The following is a 14951-nucleotide window of genomic DNA, read 5'->3' on the forward strand; positions in this document are numbered from 1 at the left end:
AATGTAGAATATATTTATACAATATATATTAGAATTAAATTATGCTCTTCACAGCTTATACCCTAGATAAATACAGTATTGATTTTAAAACTTGATGAATGAAACCATAAAAGTTTCTTCCATTATTCAAAAAATGCTAATGGTCACTTTGTCAGCACTGTGCTAAAGGCCGAGAACACAAGAATGAAAGAGACACAATTCCCGACCTCAAGGAACTGAGTCTACAGGAGGGGTCAAACGAGGATACAACTGTTTACTATCCAGAGTGATACAGTCTGACAGAGTGGGCACAGGATGCCGGGGAGCACAGAAGAGGGGCATGAGGCAGTCTGGGAATGGGAACATCGGATAAGCCTAAACTGGAGATGTGAACAGTGACGAGGAGGCCGTGCCAGGCACAGGCAGCAGCACATACAAGACCTAGAAGGCAGCAAGAGCAGAATGGCTTAGGGGAGCCTCAAGTAGGTAAGAAAGACTACAGCAAAGCAGAGGAGGAGATATTGGCATGGAAAGATGGTGTACAGAGGGAAAGGCCTGAGCTGAAGGATCTTAATTCCGAGTATTTGGATTTACCTTCAAAGCTATGGAAAGATCTGTTTAGAAAGACCACTCAGGGGGCAATGTGAACACTGGATTAGGGAAGTGAAGAGAACTGAAGTTGGAAAAGGGGGGGGGGAAAAAAGCACTCAAAAAACACAAAAAACTCACCCAGTGTCAAAACTTGCATCGGCAACAACTTGAAGGCTTTCCAAAGATGATCCATCATTTACATGCAAGAACAAGACTTCCTTCTGAGATCTGACTGAGCGAATCCATCCCTAAAGAGAAACACTTATAAGTGGAAGCTTAAAACGTATGAATGTGGGGCCAGCAGGTGGCTTGGTGGTTAAGACGTTGGACTCCCACATGACTAACCGCAGTTGAGTCCTGGACCTGGCAGCTTGTTTTCTCACTTTCCCTCTTTCTCTGTCTCTTTCTGGTGAGCGCACGTGTCCTAGAGTAGAGCAAATTAAAAAATAAAATTAAATAATTAAAAAAAAAAAACATGTGGACATTGGGATAGGAGTTGGCGTAATGGTTAGGTTGCTGGACTCCCATGTAGTTGACCACAGCTCGAGTCCTGGACGTGGTGGCTTAAACTCACGCTGAGTGCATGTACGGGTGTGCCCAAGATCCCAAGAGGAGAATGGAGGAGAAGGGATTGCGGCATGGCCATCCCATCTGGGGGGTGATTTCTCGCTCTCTGTCTCTGTCTTTCTGGCAAGCACACATGCCCTATAGCAAAAACCTCTTCCCCCCCTCAAAAAAAGAAAAAAAAAAGTGAACATTTGTGCATTTTCATCACACACACATGTAAATGAAGGACCAAAAACCGTAATGTGCCTCAGCAGATGAACTGATTAGTTCACCCATCTACATACACAATTTGGTATGGTTCTTATCACTGTGAGATTGATGCTTTTGTTACTGACATACTAAGTCTTTTGTTACTGGCAACTAAGTCTGGCTGCTTCTACTTGTGGTCAGTGAAACAAGAAGCAGAGGCTGGAGAAGAAGGGAGTTTATTTCTGTAGCCACAGTACGTGGAGACAGGCAGCAAGCACCAAACTACTTCAAAAACTCCGTATGTGTCAGTATTTAAGGATACAAGCTATAAGCAGGTGCAAAATCATTCCTCACTAGAGAGTTAATGGCTTTCTCCTGAGTAATTATTCTGATTTCTTCAAATACTTTCCTATTCCTGGTTTCTCATTTGACCATTCCTCAAACAGACCTCCCTATAACTCAGCACTTTAGATTGTTTCGTTAGAGGCCTTTTAAAGTTTCTAAATGGCTGCCATCCTGCTAAACCTCAAGGTGGCCCGCTTCACTTTGACATCCCACCTTTTGTTTTTTTGGGTTTTTTTGGAGAGATTTTCACTGTAGGGCGCGTGCGCTCGCCAGACAGACAGAGAGAGACATAGAGACAGAAAGCGAGAAATCACCCCCCAGGGGGGATGTTCACGCTGCAATCCCTTCTCCTCCATTCTCCTCTCGGGATCTTGGGCACGCACGCACACGCGCCCAGCGTGAGTTTTAAGCCACCGGGTCCGGGATACGAACCGCGGTCGACTATGTGGGAGTCCAGCGACATAGCCATTACACTAACTGCTGGTTCCCCCCACCTTTTGTTTTAATAAAGCTCCTCAGGTTGAACGAATACCTAATATTCCATCAAACTAATGAACCTAATTCACATAACTAATCAGCTCAATATTGGCTACTCCAGGTATTCTCTTCATGTCCCCTTATAAATAACAAAGCATATATGGGGACTTCAAAAAGCTTGTGGAAAATGGAATTAAAGTACCAGCTTCTTTTTGTGCAAACATATTTTAAATGCATGCATACGTTTTTCCCCCCCATGCATTTTCCATGAAATTTTCAAGGGCCTCTTCACATATTGTCACCTTTCTTTTATATGAAATTCCCAAAAGGGAAATTATAAATTTATAGACTAGCAATATCTTCATTTTTAAAAAACCTTTTATGAAGTACTGTAACAGCAACAAAAAACTCTAACATTTTTTCCATTTTGAATGCATGTTAAGTAAAATATAAAATTAAAACAATCTAGGGAGCCAGCAGGTGGCGTGGTACTTGGGGATGCTGAACTCCCACACGGGTGACTGCAGTTCAGGTCCCGGACCTTGCAGCTTGCTTTCTCACTTTCTTTCTCTCTCTGTCTCTCTCTGGTCAAATTAAAATAATAATAATAAAGTTAAATAATTCTTTAAAAATAATAAAACGATCTGAATTTAAATGACAAGAATATGTCAGTACAAGTAAGATGTCAAGTAAACCTGTTAACAATGAAAACAACTTTCTCAATATACCCATTTTAAGCTTAACTAGCATAGGAATTAAGGGAGAATAATCTAGCTGACAGTGAACAATTGTTAAGTGTCCCATAAGCATAAAGTCAATGGGTAGAGACAGGCATTCGTTCTCTAAGGAGAAGCAAATGATGATCCTATTTAGAAAAAATGGTACTGACCATCACTTTGCGTACCCACCATAACCTACTGGCATGGTTATTAGGATGGGTCACTTCCTTGCATGTCCATAATGCTTTCAGGGAAAGAACCATGCTTCAGCTGCTTTGAATCGTTTTTCATAATCCCCAAGTGTTTTCAACACCTACCCCGTATTCACTACATAACTAATGTTTTACTATCTTCATACTGTTTTGTCCTCTTCTCCCAACAGCTCTATGGATGATCAGGATTGTCATTTTACAAGCGAGGAAACTAAAGCACAGAGAAGTTAAATAACTAGCTGAAGGTTGCACTGCTGGTAGAAGGTAGAGTCTAATTCTGAACCCAAGTCTGCTTGACTAGAAAGGCCTGGATCTTTTCCCAGGACTACAATGAGTAAGCGTAAATCACCTGGGCCCCTCATCATCCCACAGCCTCCCCCATCCTCAAGGCACCTGCGTTTTTATCATGCTCAGTCAACAGTCATGTCCAGTTTTACTTGTTGGTAAACATTTACTGATCACTTTTTAACTTGCTTCTATTCTAAATTCTTTATAAATATTGTTCTACTTAATCTTCACAAGAACTTAAAGCTATTATTTTAGAAAGAAAAGATGTATTTATAGAAGTCAGTAAAATAGTCCAAGTCACAGATGTCAAGTAGCAGAGCTGGGATCCAGATGCAGTTCTTTCTTCACATTTCAAGTTCTTATCAACAAGCTTTTCTAGAATGCTATTTCCACCCCATATTCAGTTTCCCTGTCTGGGGAACATATCCTTAGGACTAAGCTAACATATCACCTCCATGAAGGAAATCTTCCTTGACCTCCACACAATTACAGAATCACATGTTTTTACACAGCTCTTTATTTAACCTCTATTATCACATTGCTGGGAATTATGTCTTAACTTTTAGACTAAGGCTATGCAACAGAAACTTGAGCCACGAGTGTAATATAAAATTTTTAGTGGCAACATGAAAGAAACACATAGGGGAAATTACTAATAGATTTTACTTAACCTACTACGTTCAAAATATTGGGACGTGGGAAAAGTCACGACACATTTTTGCAAAGGAAAACAAAAAAATACGTCATGACCTTTCTGATGACCCACACAATCAACATGTAATTAACATAAAAATATATGGGGTACTTTGCAGTGTTTTTGCTCCTCAAAACTGGTATGTATTTTACACTCAGAGTACATCTCAGTTAAGGTAGGCTGTATTCCGAGCACAGAGAGCTGCAATAGTGGATAGCTACTATATGAGATGGTCTCTGACTTGCGGCAAAACCATCTTCAAATGTTCTCCTGACTTAGCACAAGATTAAGGCATATCATTAAGGCATGTCAAATTAATAGATGAATGCAAAAATATTTTTATTTTGATGTGGAAAGATTATGAAACCCAAAGTGCAAAGATGGACAGAGTGATCGGACTGTTAGAAACGATATAAGAGGACAAACAACTCCAAAAGTGTGACAGAGCAACCTAAAGTCACCCATCCTGCTTAAGCTGCTCCATTAAGGGAGAAAATCCTTATGAAGCAACAGCAAGGAGAATGTAATGACTGCAGTCCACTGTTCTATGTATCTTGTACCCATGATCTCATTTAATTTGCAGAACTCTAAGGTAGGAACTAATATCACAGACTGAATATCCCTTATTTAAAAAGTTAGGGACCTTAAGTGTTTTGAATTTTGCAATATTTGCATACACATATGATGAGACATGCTGGGGATGGAATTCAAGTCTAAACACAAAATTCACTTATGTTTCATGTACATCTTACACATACATAGCCTGAAGGTAATTTGAAATATTCTTGTACTGGAACATTTTGACTGTCACATGACAAATAACTTGTCACATGTCATCAGGTATTAAATTTTCCACTTGTGCCATCATATTCTCAAAAAGCTTCAAATTTTGGATTTCAGATTTCCGGATTAGAAATACTCAATCTGTATGTCCACTTGCGTAAAAGGAAACTAATGTTTAGAGCACACTACGTGACATACTCATCATTAATGAGATACTTTAAACTCAGGCAACTTGACCCCAGAGCTCTTTTGAACTGCTACATTCTACTCGTTCTTCTTAAAATTACATGCAAAGTTCCACTGAAAGATACGATTTAGTTGAACAGTATTTACAGTCAACCATACATGAATACCGAAACAGGGAACAACATGGCTTCTGCTCTCAAGGAGCTCTCAAGTCAACACCTATATAACTGCAGATATTACGAGAAAGGTAGAGAAGAGGGGCTTGTTTGTTTACATTTGCCTGTACAGTTAATGCTCTGGCATCAATAAAACAATGTCGGCATTTTAGAGTCACTAGCAAATTTTGCAAAAAGTAACGGGTACCTAAGGAAAATAGTGTGGACTCACATGAGGCTACGTTTTCTAACTTCTCCCTGCTGGTTTGACCCAATGGAATAAAGTCTCTAATAAGTAAAGCTAGTCCCTGAAAGAAAATGACTACCCACTTCCCATACACCAACCTGGACCTTAACGCGCTCCCCACTGGCGTTCTGGGCCCCGAGCGCGTCTCGCACGCTCAATCTGGCAGAAGGGTTGAGCCTGGGGCATGGGGCGGAGGAACAGGAGCGGAGGGCTCGGAGCAGGAACCGGGCCCCGAGCATTGTGGAGCTGCCCCAGATCTAGAGGGGACAGTCCTGATTGCAGGGGGTTTGGACCTTGTCTGCACCAGCTCTCCCTGCTTTGCTACTCCAGAACTCCCGGCTGCTTTCTCCTTCGGGGCCCCAACTGTCCCCACAGAGCTTCTCCTTCGTTTCTCTCTTCCCAACAGGGCAGAATGGAGAAGGCTCGCTCCGGAAACGCCGAAGAGAAACCACGAGCTGTAAGCGTTCGGGACACTCTCGGGAGCCACACACTAATTCTAAACCAGCGCCCGACCGACCCAGCAACCCGCCGTCTCAAGCCCTACGTCACACACCAGCGCCGCTTATGTCATCACGCTGCGAGCCGGTGAAGAGAGCATGCGTACTTGAGAGGCCGGCCTAAGGAGGCGGGGCAAGGGCGGGGTTATGAGCTCAGGAGGGCGGAGCCAAGGGGCATCAGCGCTTACTGCAGAAAGAACCAGGGAACTTGGGGTGGGATTTTGTGAGTTTTGACGTCTGGAAGTTCCAGATGAGGCTGATGACTACTGTGATAAATTTAGAGTGGGGGAGCAAAGGACTAAAGAAAGGTAGTTTGACTGGCAGACAGAATTAAGCGCACTGGAGGCTCTCTGTCCCAGCTTCCAGGTGATGTCCTTCACCTCAGGAAACGATTATGATAAACTCGTTAGAATACAAACTGCTAGTCTCTCTTAATGCCCATTTTTCTCCCTCTAATAATAGATGCCCAGAATTGGTGCTGGGTACGTATCTTCCCATAATAAAGATACTCCCCAGTTTCCCTTGCCGGTAGCTAACTGAATTCTTACTTGTAGCCATGGAACTGTGTAACTAAAGTTTCATAAATAAAGTATAGCGGACGTGCTTTGTACAACTTTTGGGAAGAATCATTAAAGTAAGGGATCATCAGCTATGTGAGGATGGGGGAAAATGTTCATGATTGAAAGAGCATGGAGGGGGCCTGAAGTAAATATTTACCTGAATAGAAGAGTGAATGCACTGAGGAAATAATGACTATTAGGCAGCGTTGGGGAGTTCTTCTGGTGCCAGTGGCTCGAACACAAGGACTACTGAACATCCTGTTTTATACATTAGAATATTAAGACTTTGATAGATGAAGAGATTTACTTCCAGTATCTCACAGTGATTAAAATCAGGTTATTCTAAAATCAGGCCCCTATATTTTCTTAGCACCTCTCTTCATATCTTGTCATAGACATGAAGTTATGGCCTACTTTGGAAGTAGACCATGTGTCTAGGACAACCCATTCATCAGTAAAGAAGACGGCTTAACTTGTGAATGTGCATACCTACACTACTAAGCAGCAATAATTTAACTGCAGGCCATGCCAATGCTACAGTTGCAACTATTTTAGAGCACTTGCCACACACTTAGCAAAATGCTCAGAACTGGAGTTACCAAAGGGAAGCAAGGGATCCAAGATTCTTTGTATAAGTTTCCTTTTCCTTTTTTTTTTTTTTTTTTTTTTTAAGATATTTGTTTGCTATAGGACATATGTGCTCACTAGAGAGACAGAAAGTGAGAAACTACCCTTCCAGGGGAGATGACCACACCACAATCCCTTCTCCTCTCAGAATTTTAGACAATGCATGCACATGCGCCCGGTTATGAGTTTTAAGCCACTGGGTCCAGGACTCAAAATGCAGTCAACTACATGGGAGTCCAGCAACGTAACCATTACGCCATCTGCTGGTGCCTGTGTAAGTTTTCTCTTATGTGTTAAGTATAAAAATGCATTAAAAATTATTTTTTGAGTACCTACTAGAAGTACCTGAGCCAGGCACTGTTATGAGTTCTGAGGAATACAACAGTGAACCCTTCTGGAAACTCCTGCACCCCCATATTGACTCACTGGACAGACTTCTCTCTCTTGGAACTGTGAACTATATGCAAAATGATTAAAAGAGGAAAAAGAGAGCAATTTTTACTAGTGCTGAACTCTGACAGTTGAGTAGTCTCTGTCTCGATTCCTATCTAGTTTCTAATCCTGGTTCTCTAGTCTTTCTGTGCATTTTGAGAGCTCCATGATTATGCTTAAAAGCACTTCATTTCACTTTAAATTATTTTGAAATAATTTCAAACTAAAATGGTTACAAGAACAGTTCAAAGAGCTCCCAAATCCTTTACTTAGATTCACTAATGATATTCTGTCATATATCCCTATTGCTTTCTCTGTATGTTTTTATGAGTGTGTATGTATTCTAAATACTTGTGTTTTATACACACACAATAAATTTATCCTGAGCCACTTTGAGAGTTACAGAAATCATTCTCCTTTACATTCAAATCCTACATTGTGTAGTTCCTAAGACCAAGGATGTTCTTCTATATGATCACAGTGTTCAAATTAAGAAAATTTAAGATTAACACCGTAATATACAATCCATTTTTAAGATCATACTATTTGTCCCAATAATATCCTTTATGTCAATTTCCACCTCAACCTCAGATTATATATTGCATTAGTTACTTTTTCTCAAGTCACCCAGAGTATATTTCTATTGCATAAATCAGACAATATTTTTTTTTCTTTTTTTGGAGAGGTTTTTGCTATAGGGCACATGCGCTCGCCAGAAAGACAGCGAGAGGCAGAGAGATAGAAAGCGAGAAATCACCCCCCGCCGAGGGGTATGGCCACACCGCAATCCCTTCTCCCTTCTCCTCTCGGGATCTTGGGCACGCATGCACACGCACCCGGCGTGAGTTTAAGCCACCGGGTCCAGGACTCGAACTGCGGTCAACTACGTGGGAGTCCAGCAACATAGCCATTACGCTAACTGCTGGTCCCAAATCAGACAATCTTAATGATACAATTTTCTTGTTCATAACCTAAGAACCTTTATGCTATAGTATATTCTCAGTAGGTATTAAAATTCTTGTTTTACAAGTCATTATTATGAGGCTCAGAGAAGTTAAGAAACTTACATATGATGACACAGTAATTTCTGGGGCCAGAATTTAAATCCCAAACCACTGCTTATTCTATTGCAAACCTGGCAGGTTACAGTAAACTACAATCCCTGCACTCAACAGTCTTGCAGGCGAGGGGGAGAGACAGATAACAATTAATTAGAGGGGCCGGCAGGTGGTGTAGTGGTTAAGGTGGCTCGACTCCCATGTGGCTGACCGTGGTTTAAGTCCTGGACCTGGCAGCTTGCTTTATCACTTCCTTCTCTCTTTCTGTCTCTCTGGTCAACTTCAAAAAAATTAAAAAATAAAAAATGACAATGAATAAAAATAACTCCTTGAAAACAATTAATCAGAATGGATGGCAGTAAATTCTAGCTGCAGAAGTATGTGCAAGGTGTAGATGGAATGTGGTCAATGAACTTATTTCAAGTACGACAAAAAATATGGTCAGGGCTTCAACACTAATGGAGGAAGATAGCCAGTTTTCTTCCATGATGCAAACTGGGTGTTTATAGATTGTCTACTGTTCAAAGTATGATTAATATCAATGCTGGTCAGCTAACATCCAACATATGCTCAGGAAGTTCCGAATTTAGTTTGCTAACATTGTTAACTCTGAAATCTGCTAATGCAACATTACCTCCTGAATGTTAGACTCAAGGAGTTCCTGCATCATTTCAATTCCTAACTGGGCATTTTGATTAATGTTGACATTACCCAGTTCTGACATTTAGTTGTAACGTACTGCCAAGATCCTAATCTGTAAACTTGCTTAAAATATGCCTTGTTTAGTTTGATGGTTTTAAAATATTGACATTATAAAAGGAGTTCTGAAGGTACAGGGTCTGATCCTTTCAAGAAATCTAGAGCCTTTCCCCTTTCCTTTTTGTTAAAAGTCAAATGAAAAGTAAGCATTTGGTGGGAGGAAAACCAGAGCTACAATATCAGAGCAAATATCATCTCCCACTTAGTGACTTTAGTTTAGAACCTGGTGACAAACAGAAAATATGTAGAGGTCAGGAGTTCAGATGGCATCCAGGGATCTGAGACTTGGAATGAGGATTCCTGGAGTAACAGGAAGATGTTAGCAAATCGATGAATCCCTGTGCTTAGTCAAAAGGTGGAGAATTTGCCAGGGATCTCTACAGAAACTTGGGGAGTTGATGATGGGGAGGAAGAACTGGATAAACTCTCATGTAAGCTGTGCGTAAGTAATTTGCCTTGCAATAGTTAGGTGTTCAAGTAATGTAACATTGTATTAAACTGAAAGTGCATGATAAGGCTATTTTACACAGAGATGTATCTTTGGGTGTAGGGGCCAAATGGTGGCACTCAACCACCAAAGTCAACGTGGGAGTGGTCACATAACGGATAGCAAACTCAAAGCAGCAATCAGAACAGTCTGACTCATGCAGACCTATGGCCTTGGCTAGGTAATCATGGTGTTCCTGGATACAAAATATAGGTGGCTTACTAAATTACTTTTTAAAACTATTTTTAATGAACATAATTGTAGATATTTGTAGGGGTACAATGTGATTTTATTTATTTATTTATTTATTTATTTATTTATTTATTTTTGTGATATGATGTGTGTGTGCTTGCCAAAGAGAGACAGAGAGAGGAATTTGGGGCATGCATGCACATGTATCCAGCATAATTTTCAAGCTGCCAGATCCAGATCCAGGACTGCAGAGTCTCCTGTGTGGAATCCAGTGCCTTAAGCTCCACACCATCTACTGGCCTCTGTACCATGTGATTTGTACAGTATGAGAGCACCATGTATAATGGTTAAGGATAATTAGTACACACATCATTTCAACCCATTGTTGTTACTTCTGTTGGGAACATTAAAAATCCTTTTAGTTACTTAGAGATACACAGCAAATTGTAGCCATCTCTATTCTCCCTAAAATGTTTTGTAACACTAAAAATCATTCCTTCTATCTACATGCAATTTTATTTTCAATAATCAGCATCCTGATAACCCCTGCCCCATCCTTCCCAGCCTCTAGCAGTCATTCTTCATCTATCTCAATAAGGTCATTTGCTTTTTGACTTCCACATATGAGGGAGAACATGTGGTATTTCTTTTTCTGTGCCTGTTTATTTCACTTAACATAATGTTCTCCAAGCTGACCCATTTAATGTCGAATGATAGGATGTCATCCTTTTAAATGGTTGAATAATGTGTGTGTGTACATATACACACATATGTACCCATATGTATATGTACACATATACATCCATATACATATGTATGTATACACACACATATATAATACACACACACATATATACACACACAAGTATGACATATATATGTTCTCAGAGTAACAGGAAGATGTTAGTAAATCAAGGGGCCCCTGTGCTAATTTGGAAAGCTGAGAATTTTCTTGGGATCCCTAGACAACCTTGGGGAGTTTGTCTAAATATATGTCACATTTCTTTATCCATTTGCCAGCTGATGGACACTTAATTTGCTTCCACATCTTGGCTATCGTGGAGAGGGCTGCAGTAAACATTGGGGCACAAATACCTTTGTGTTATACTGATTTCCTTTCCTTTCCATTTATACATAGAAGTGGGAATGCTGGATCATACAGAAGATCTAATTTTATCTACTGAATTACTTAATGCAAATAAGCAGAAAAGTTCTAGGTCAAGTGAACAAAAGTCTAATTCAAATCACAAAGCAGGATCATGGCCCTCAATCAGTTCCAGACTTGGGGCCAGTTTACAGAACCAGATCCCTTGAACAAAGGGGAAACAAAGTCCCCTCAAGGAAGGACCTTGAAATATCATCAAAACTGTATACCATTCATCTTTCCCCTGGCCTTCCCCAGAGAGACCTACCAGGGTCATGGTACACTGGAAAAGGAAATAGTCAGACCTTTCAAGGACCGCTGGATACTGGCTCAGATCACCTAATTCCCAGAGACCCATAACATCCATTAGTTAGAGTAGAAGCATATGTAGGTCAGGTGATTAATGAGGTTTAGGCACAGGTCCATCTCACAGTGGGTCCACTGACTCCCCAGATCCATCCTGTGAAGTTATTTCTCCAGTTCTAGAATGCATAATTGGAATAGACCTACTCAACATCTGATAGAAACCCACATTGTTTCTGATGTGAATGCTCACCAAAGGATGACCCTGGCAAGGGTCTCAGTAGGTGAGCAAATAGGGTAACTTGTCCTATGGATACCAGTCAGTCTCTTTCTCCAGTCACCTCTATTGTTACTCAATGAGTGCATGAACAAAGTTGCCCTGGTGGCAGGGATGAAAGTTATGCATAGGCTCAACAATTCATCAAGACTAACACGGTTATAGCTACAGCCAGTGCTCATCTGCCGGCAGCGGAGACCAAGACTGAATCTCCAATATAGCACCATCCCAAGGGAGTCAGCCTGCTATCTGGTGATGAGCTGATTATACTGAACCACTTCATCATAGATGGTCAGTGTCCCACTCTCTGGTTAGGTATTTGTCTTTCCTGCACAAATTGCTTCTGCCCTAACTGCTGTCATAGACATAAAGAATACTTTATCTGCCATGACGGTATTCCACAGAGCACTGTGCTTTATTTTTTAATTTCTTTCTTTCTTTCTTTTTCTCTTTAGATTTTTGCTATAGGGCACATGTGCTTGCTGGAGACATAGAGAGATAGAAAGTGAGAAATCCTCCCCCAGGGGGATGGCCATGCTGCAGTCTCTTCTCTTTTCCTTTCAGAATTTTGGGCATGCATGCATGCATGCACACGCACCCAGCATGAGTTTTAAGCCACAAGGGCCAGGATTTGAACCATGGTTGACTACATGGGAGTCCAGCGACGTAACCATTACACCATCTGCTGGTCCCCAGAGCACTGTTTCTGATTAAAGAATTCATTCCACAGAAAATGAAGTCTAGCAATAGGCCCATGCTCATGGAAGTCACTCATTCTACCATGTTCCTCACTGTCCGAAAGCAGATGGCTGGAGAGAACATTGGAATGTATTTTTGAAGACTTACTTATTATGCTATCTAGGTGACAATACCCTACAGGGATGAGGCAAAATTCTCCAAAAGGGTATATATACCCTTAAGCAGCATCCAGTATATGGGGCTGTTTCTCCCATAGCAGAATTAATGAGTCTAGGAAATAAGGTAGAAATGGGAGCGGTACCACTGTTACCCCTAGTGACTCACTAACAAAATTTTTGTTTCCTATTCCTGTGGCTTTATTCCTGACTGGCCTAGAAGTCTGAATTCCAAAGGGATAAATGCTTCCACTGAAAGAAGTTAAGATCACTGCCTGGCCATGTCACTGAAACACCAGGAAAAGGGAGCTACTATACTAGCTGGATGATCAATCCTGACTACCAAGGGCAAATTGGACTCCCTCTCTGCAATGGAGATCGGGAAGAGTATGTCTGGAATACAGGGTATCCCTTATAAATCTGAGTATTACTGTGATCTATGATTTAGGTCCTTGGAAAACTGCAATAACCCAATCCAGGAAGGATTACTAATGGCCCAGAGCCATGAGGAATGAAGGTTTGGGTCATGACACCAGGTTAAGAACCAGGAACAGCTGAAGTGCTTGCTGAAGGCAAAGGGAATAGGTAGTGGGTAGTGGAAGAAGGAAGTTATATGCTATTTATAATTTTGCCTGTGTCTCCTGCTTACAGGCTTGAATAAAGGAACTACTGCCTCTAAGCACCCTGAAATACTTTTGTTTTTTTCTGGTCACTATCATTCATATTTGTGCTTAGCATAAACCATTTGAATTATGTTTGGTTATTTCTGTTGACATCTGCCACCCTTTGAACTGGAATACACCAGTGGGTCTTCTGGGTCTCAGGCCTTTGAACTCAGACAAGAATGACTAGTGGTTCTTTAGGGTCTGTAGTTTCCTGGCTCACTCCGCAGATCTTGGGACTTGTCAGCCTGTGTAATTCCTTATAATAAACATATACCACATATTCTCTCTCTCTCTCTCTCTCTCTCTCATTAAAGTTACTAAAACTAGGGCCAGCCGATGCCATAGTGGTTAAGCTAGCTGGATCCCACAGCCGACTATGCAGCTGAGTGCTAGACCAATGACCTGAAAAATATTCTAGGCATGTGTTCATGCGCATGCAAGATATTAAAAGCAAAACTGGATGAGAAAAGATTGTGGCATAACCATCCTCCATGGAGAATGCTTTCTCACTCTCTCTCTGGTGAGTGCACATGCCCTCTAGCAAAAAACGGTTAAATGTAAATAAGAAATTAAAAAAAATTAAAAATTTTAAGAGTTGTTGAAATTATATGTGTACAGTTACTCATAGTATTCTTGAATTATTCTTTCAATTCCTATTGGAAGAATAAATAATACTGGTAATTTTTCTCTATATTTCTTTGTCAGTCTTACTAGAGAGGTTTTTCAATTTTATTCGTGTTTTTAAATGATCGAATTTTGGGTTCACTGATTTTCAGTATTGCTTTTTGGTTTTCAGTTTGATTTCTACTCTTTATTATTTCCTTCTGTTTGTCTAGGTTTATTTTGCTCTTATATTTTCTAGTCTCCTAGGTGGAAAGCTTTGAGGATGATGATTTAGAATTGTGTCAAAGGGTGCCTGCACTCACCAGAGACAGACCGAGAAAGGGAAAGTGAGAAATCATCCCCTGAGGGGGGTATTGCCATGACATAATCCCTTTTCCTCCATTCTCCTGGAATTTTGGGCATGCATGCACATGGTCAGTGTGATTTTCAAGCACCAGGTCTGGGATGCAAACCATGGTTGACTATATAGGAATCCAGCACCGTAATCACCATGCCACCTGCTGGCCCCAAGCTTAAATTCTTGATTTGAGAAACACTGCTTCATTTATCCTAAATTTGTGAAAGTTTGTTTTATGACATATGATTTACACTGGTGAATATTCCATGTGCATTCGAAAAGAATGTGTATTCTACTAATACCAGGCAGAATATTCTGTAAAAGTTAGATCTAATTGATTGTTTTACACAGGTTTTATATATCTTTATTGATTTTATGTCCATTGATTCTACTAATTATTGAAAAAGACATGAAGTCCCCCAACATAATTATTAATTTATCTCCTTTCAGTCATCAGTTTTTGCTTCATACTTTTTGAACTTCTGCTATTGAATGCATGCATAATTAAGTTTTTTTTTTATGTCTTCTGGGTGAACTGCCACTTTTATCATGTTAATTTATCCTGGTAACTTTCTTTGTTTGATATTACTATAGTCTGGTTTTCTGTTGATTAGTATTTTCATGGTGCATCTTTTCCCATTTTTGATTTCTAACCTGTGGATAGCATTGAAACTGAAGGTTTTTTTTCTTTTCTTTTTTTTTT

The 14951-nt window shown here is 40.4% G+C and overlaps 1 protein-coding gene and 1 long non-coding RNA gene across 2 annotated transcripts in view; one reads left to right on the forward strand and one right to left on the reverse strand.

The window, feature by feature from the left end:
- NARS2 (asparaginyl-tRNA synthetase 2, mitochondrial) overlaps positions 1-5980 on the reverse strand; it is a 136590-nt gene extending 130610 nt beyond the window's left edge. Inside the window, exons 1-2 of the mRNA XM_006161901.2 lie at positions 5531-5980; positions 709-818 (exon numbers count right to left, since the gene is read on the reverse strand). Coding sequence (XP_006161963.1) covers positions 709-818; positions 5531-5671 — 251 coding nt within the window. The 5' untranslated portion in view covers positions 5672-5980. The remainder of the gene's footprint in view (positions 1-708; positions 819-5530) is intronic.
- A 5948-nt stretch (positions 5981-11928) lies between these two features.
- The window catches only part of LOC106736369 (uncharacterized), a 17971-nt gene continuing 14948 nt past the window's right edge, over positions 11929-14951 (forward strand). The window contains exon 1 of the long non-coding RNA XR_001371394.1: positions 11929-12059. This is a non-coding gene — a long non-coding RNA (uncharacterized LOC106736369). The remainder of the gene's footprint in view (positions 12060-14951) is intronic.

The sequence above is a fragment of the Tupaia chinensis genome, unplaced genomic scaffold (assembly GCF_000334495.1).
Source record: "Tupaia chinensis unplaced genomic scaffold, TupChi_1.0 Scaffold139431_1, whole genome shotgun sequence".
Lineage (NCBI taxonomy): Eukaryota > Metazoa > Chordata > Mammalia > Scandentia > Tupaiidae > Tupaia > Tupaia belangeri.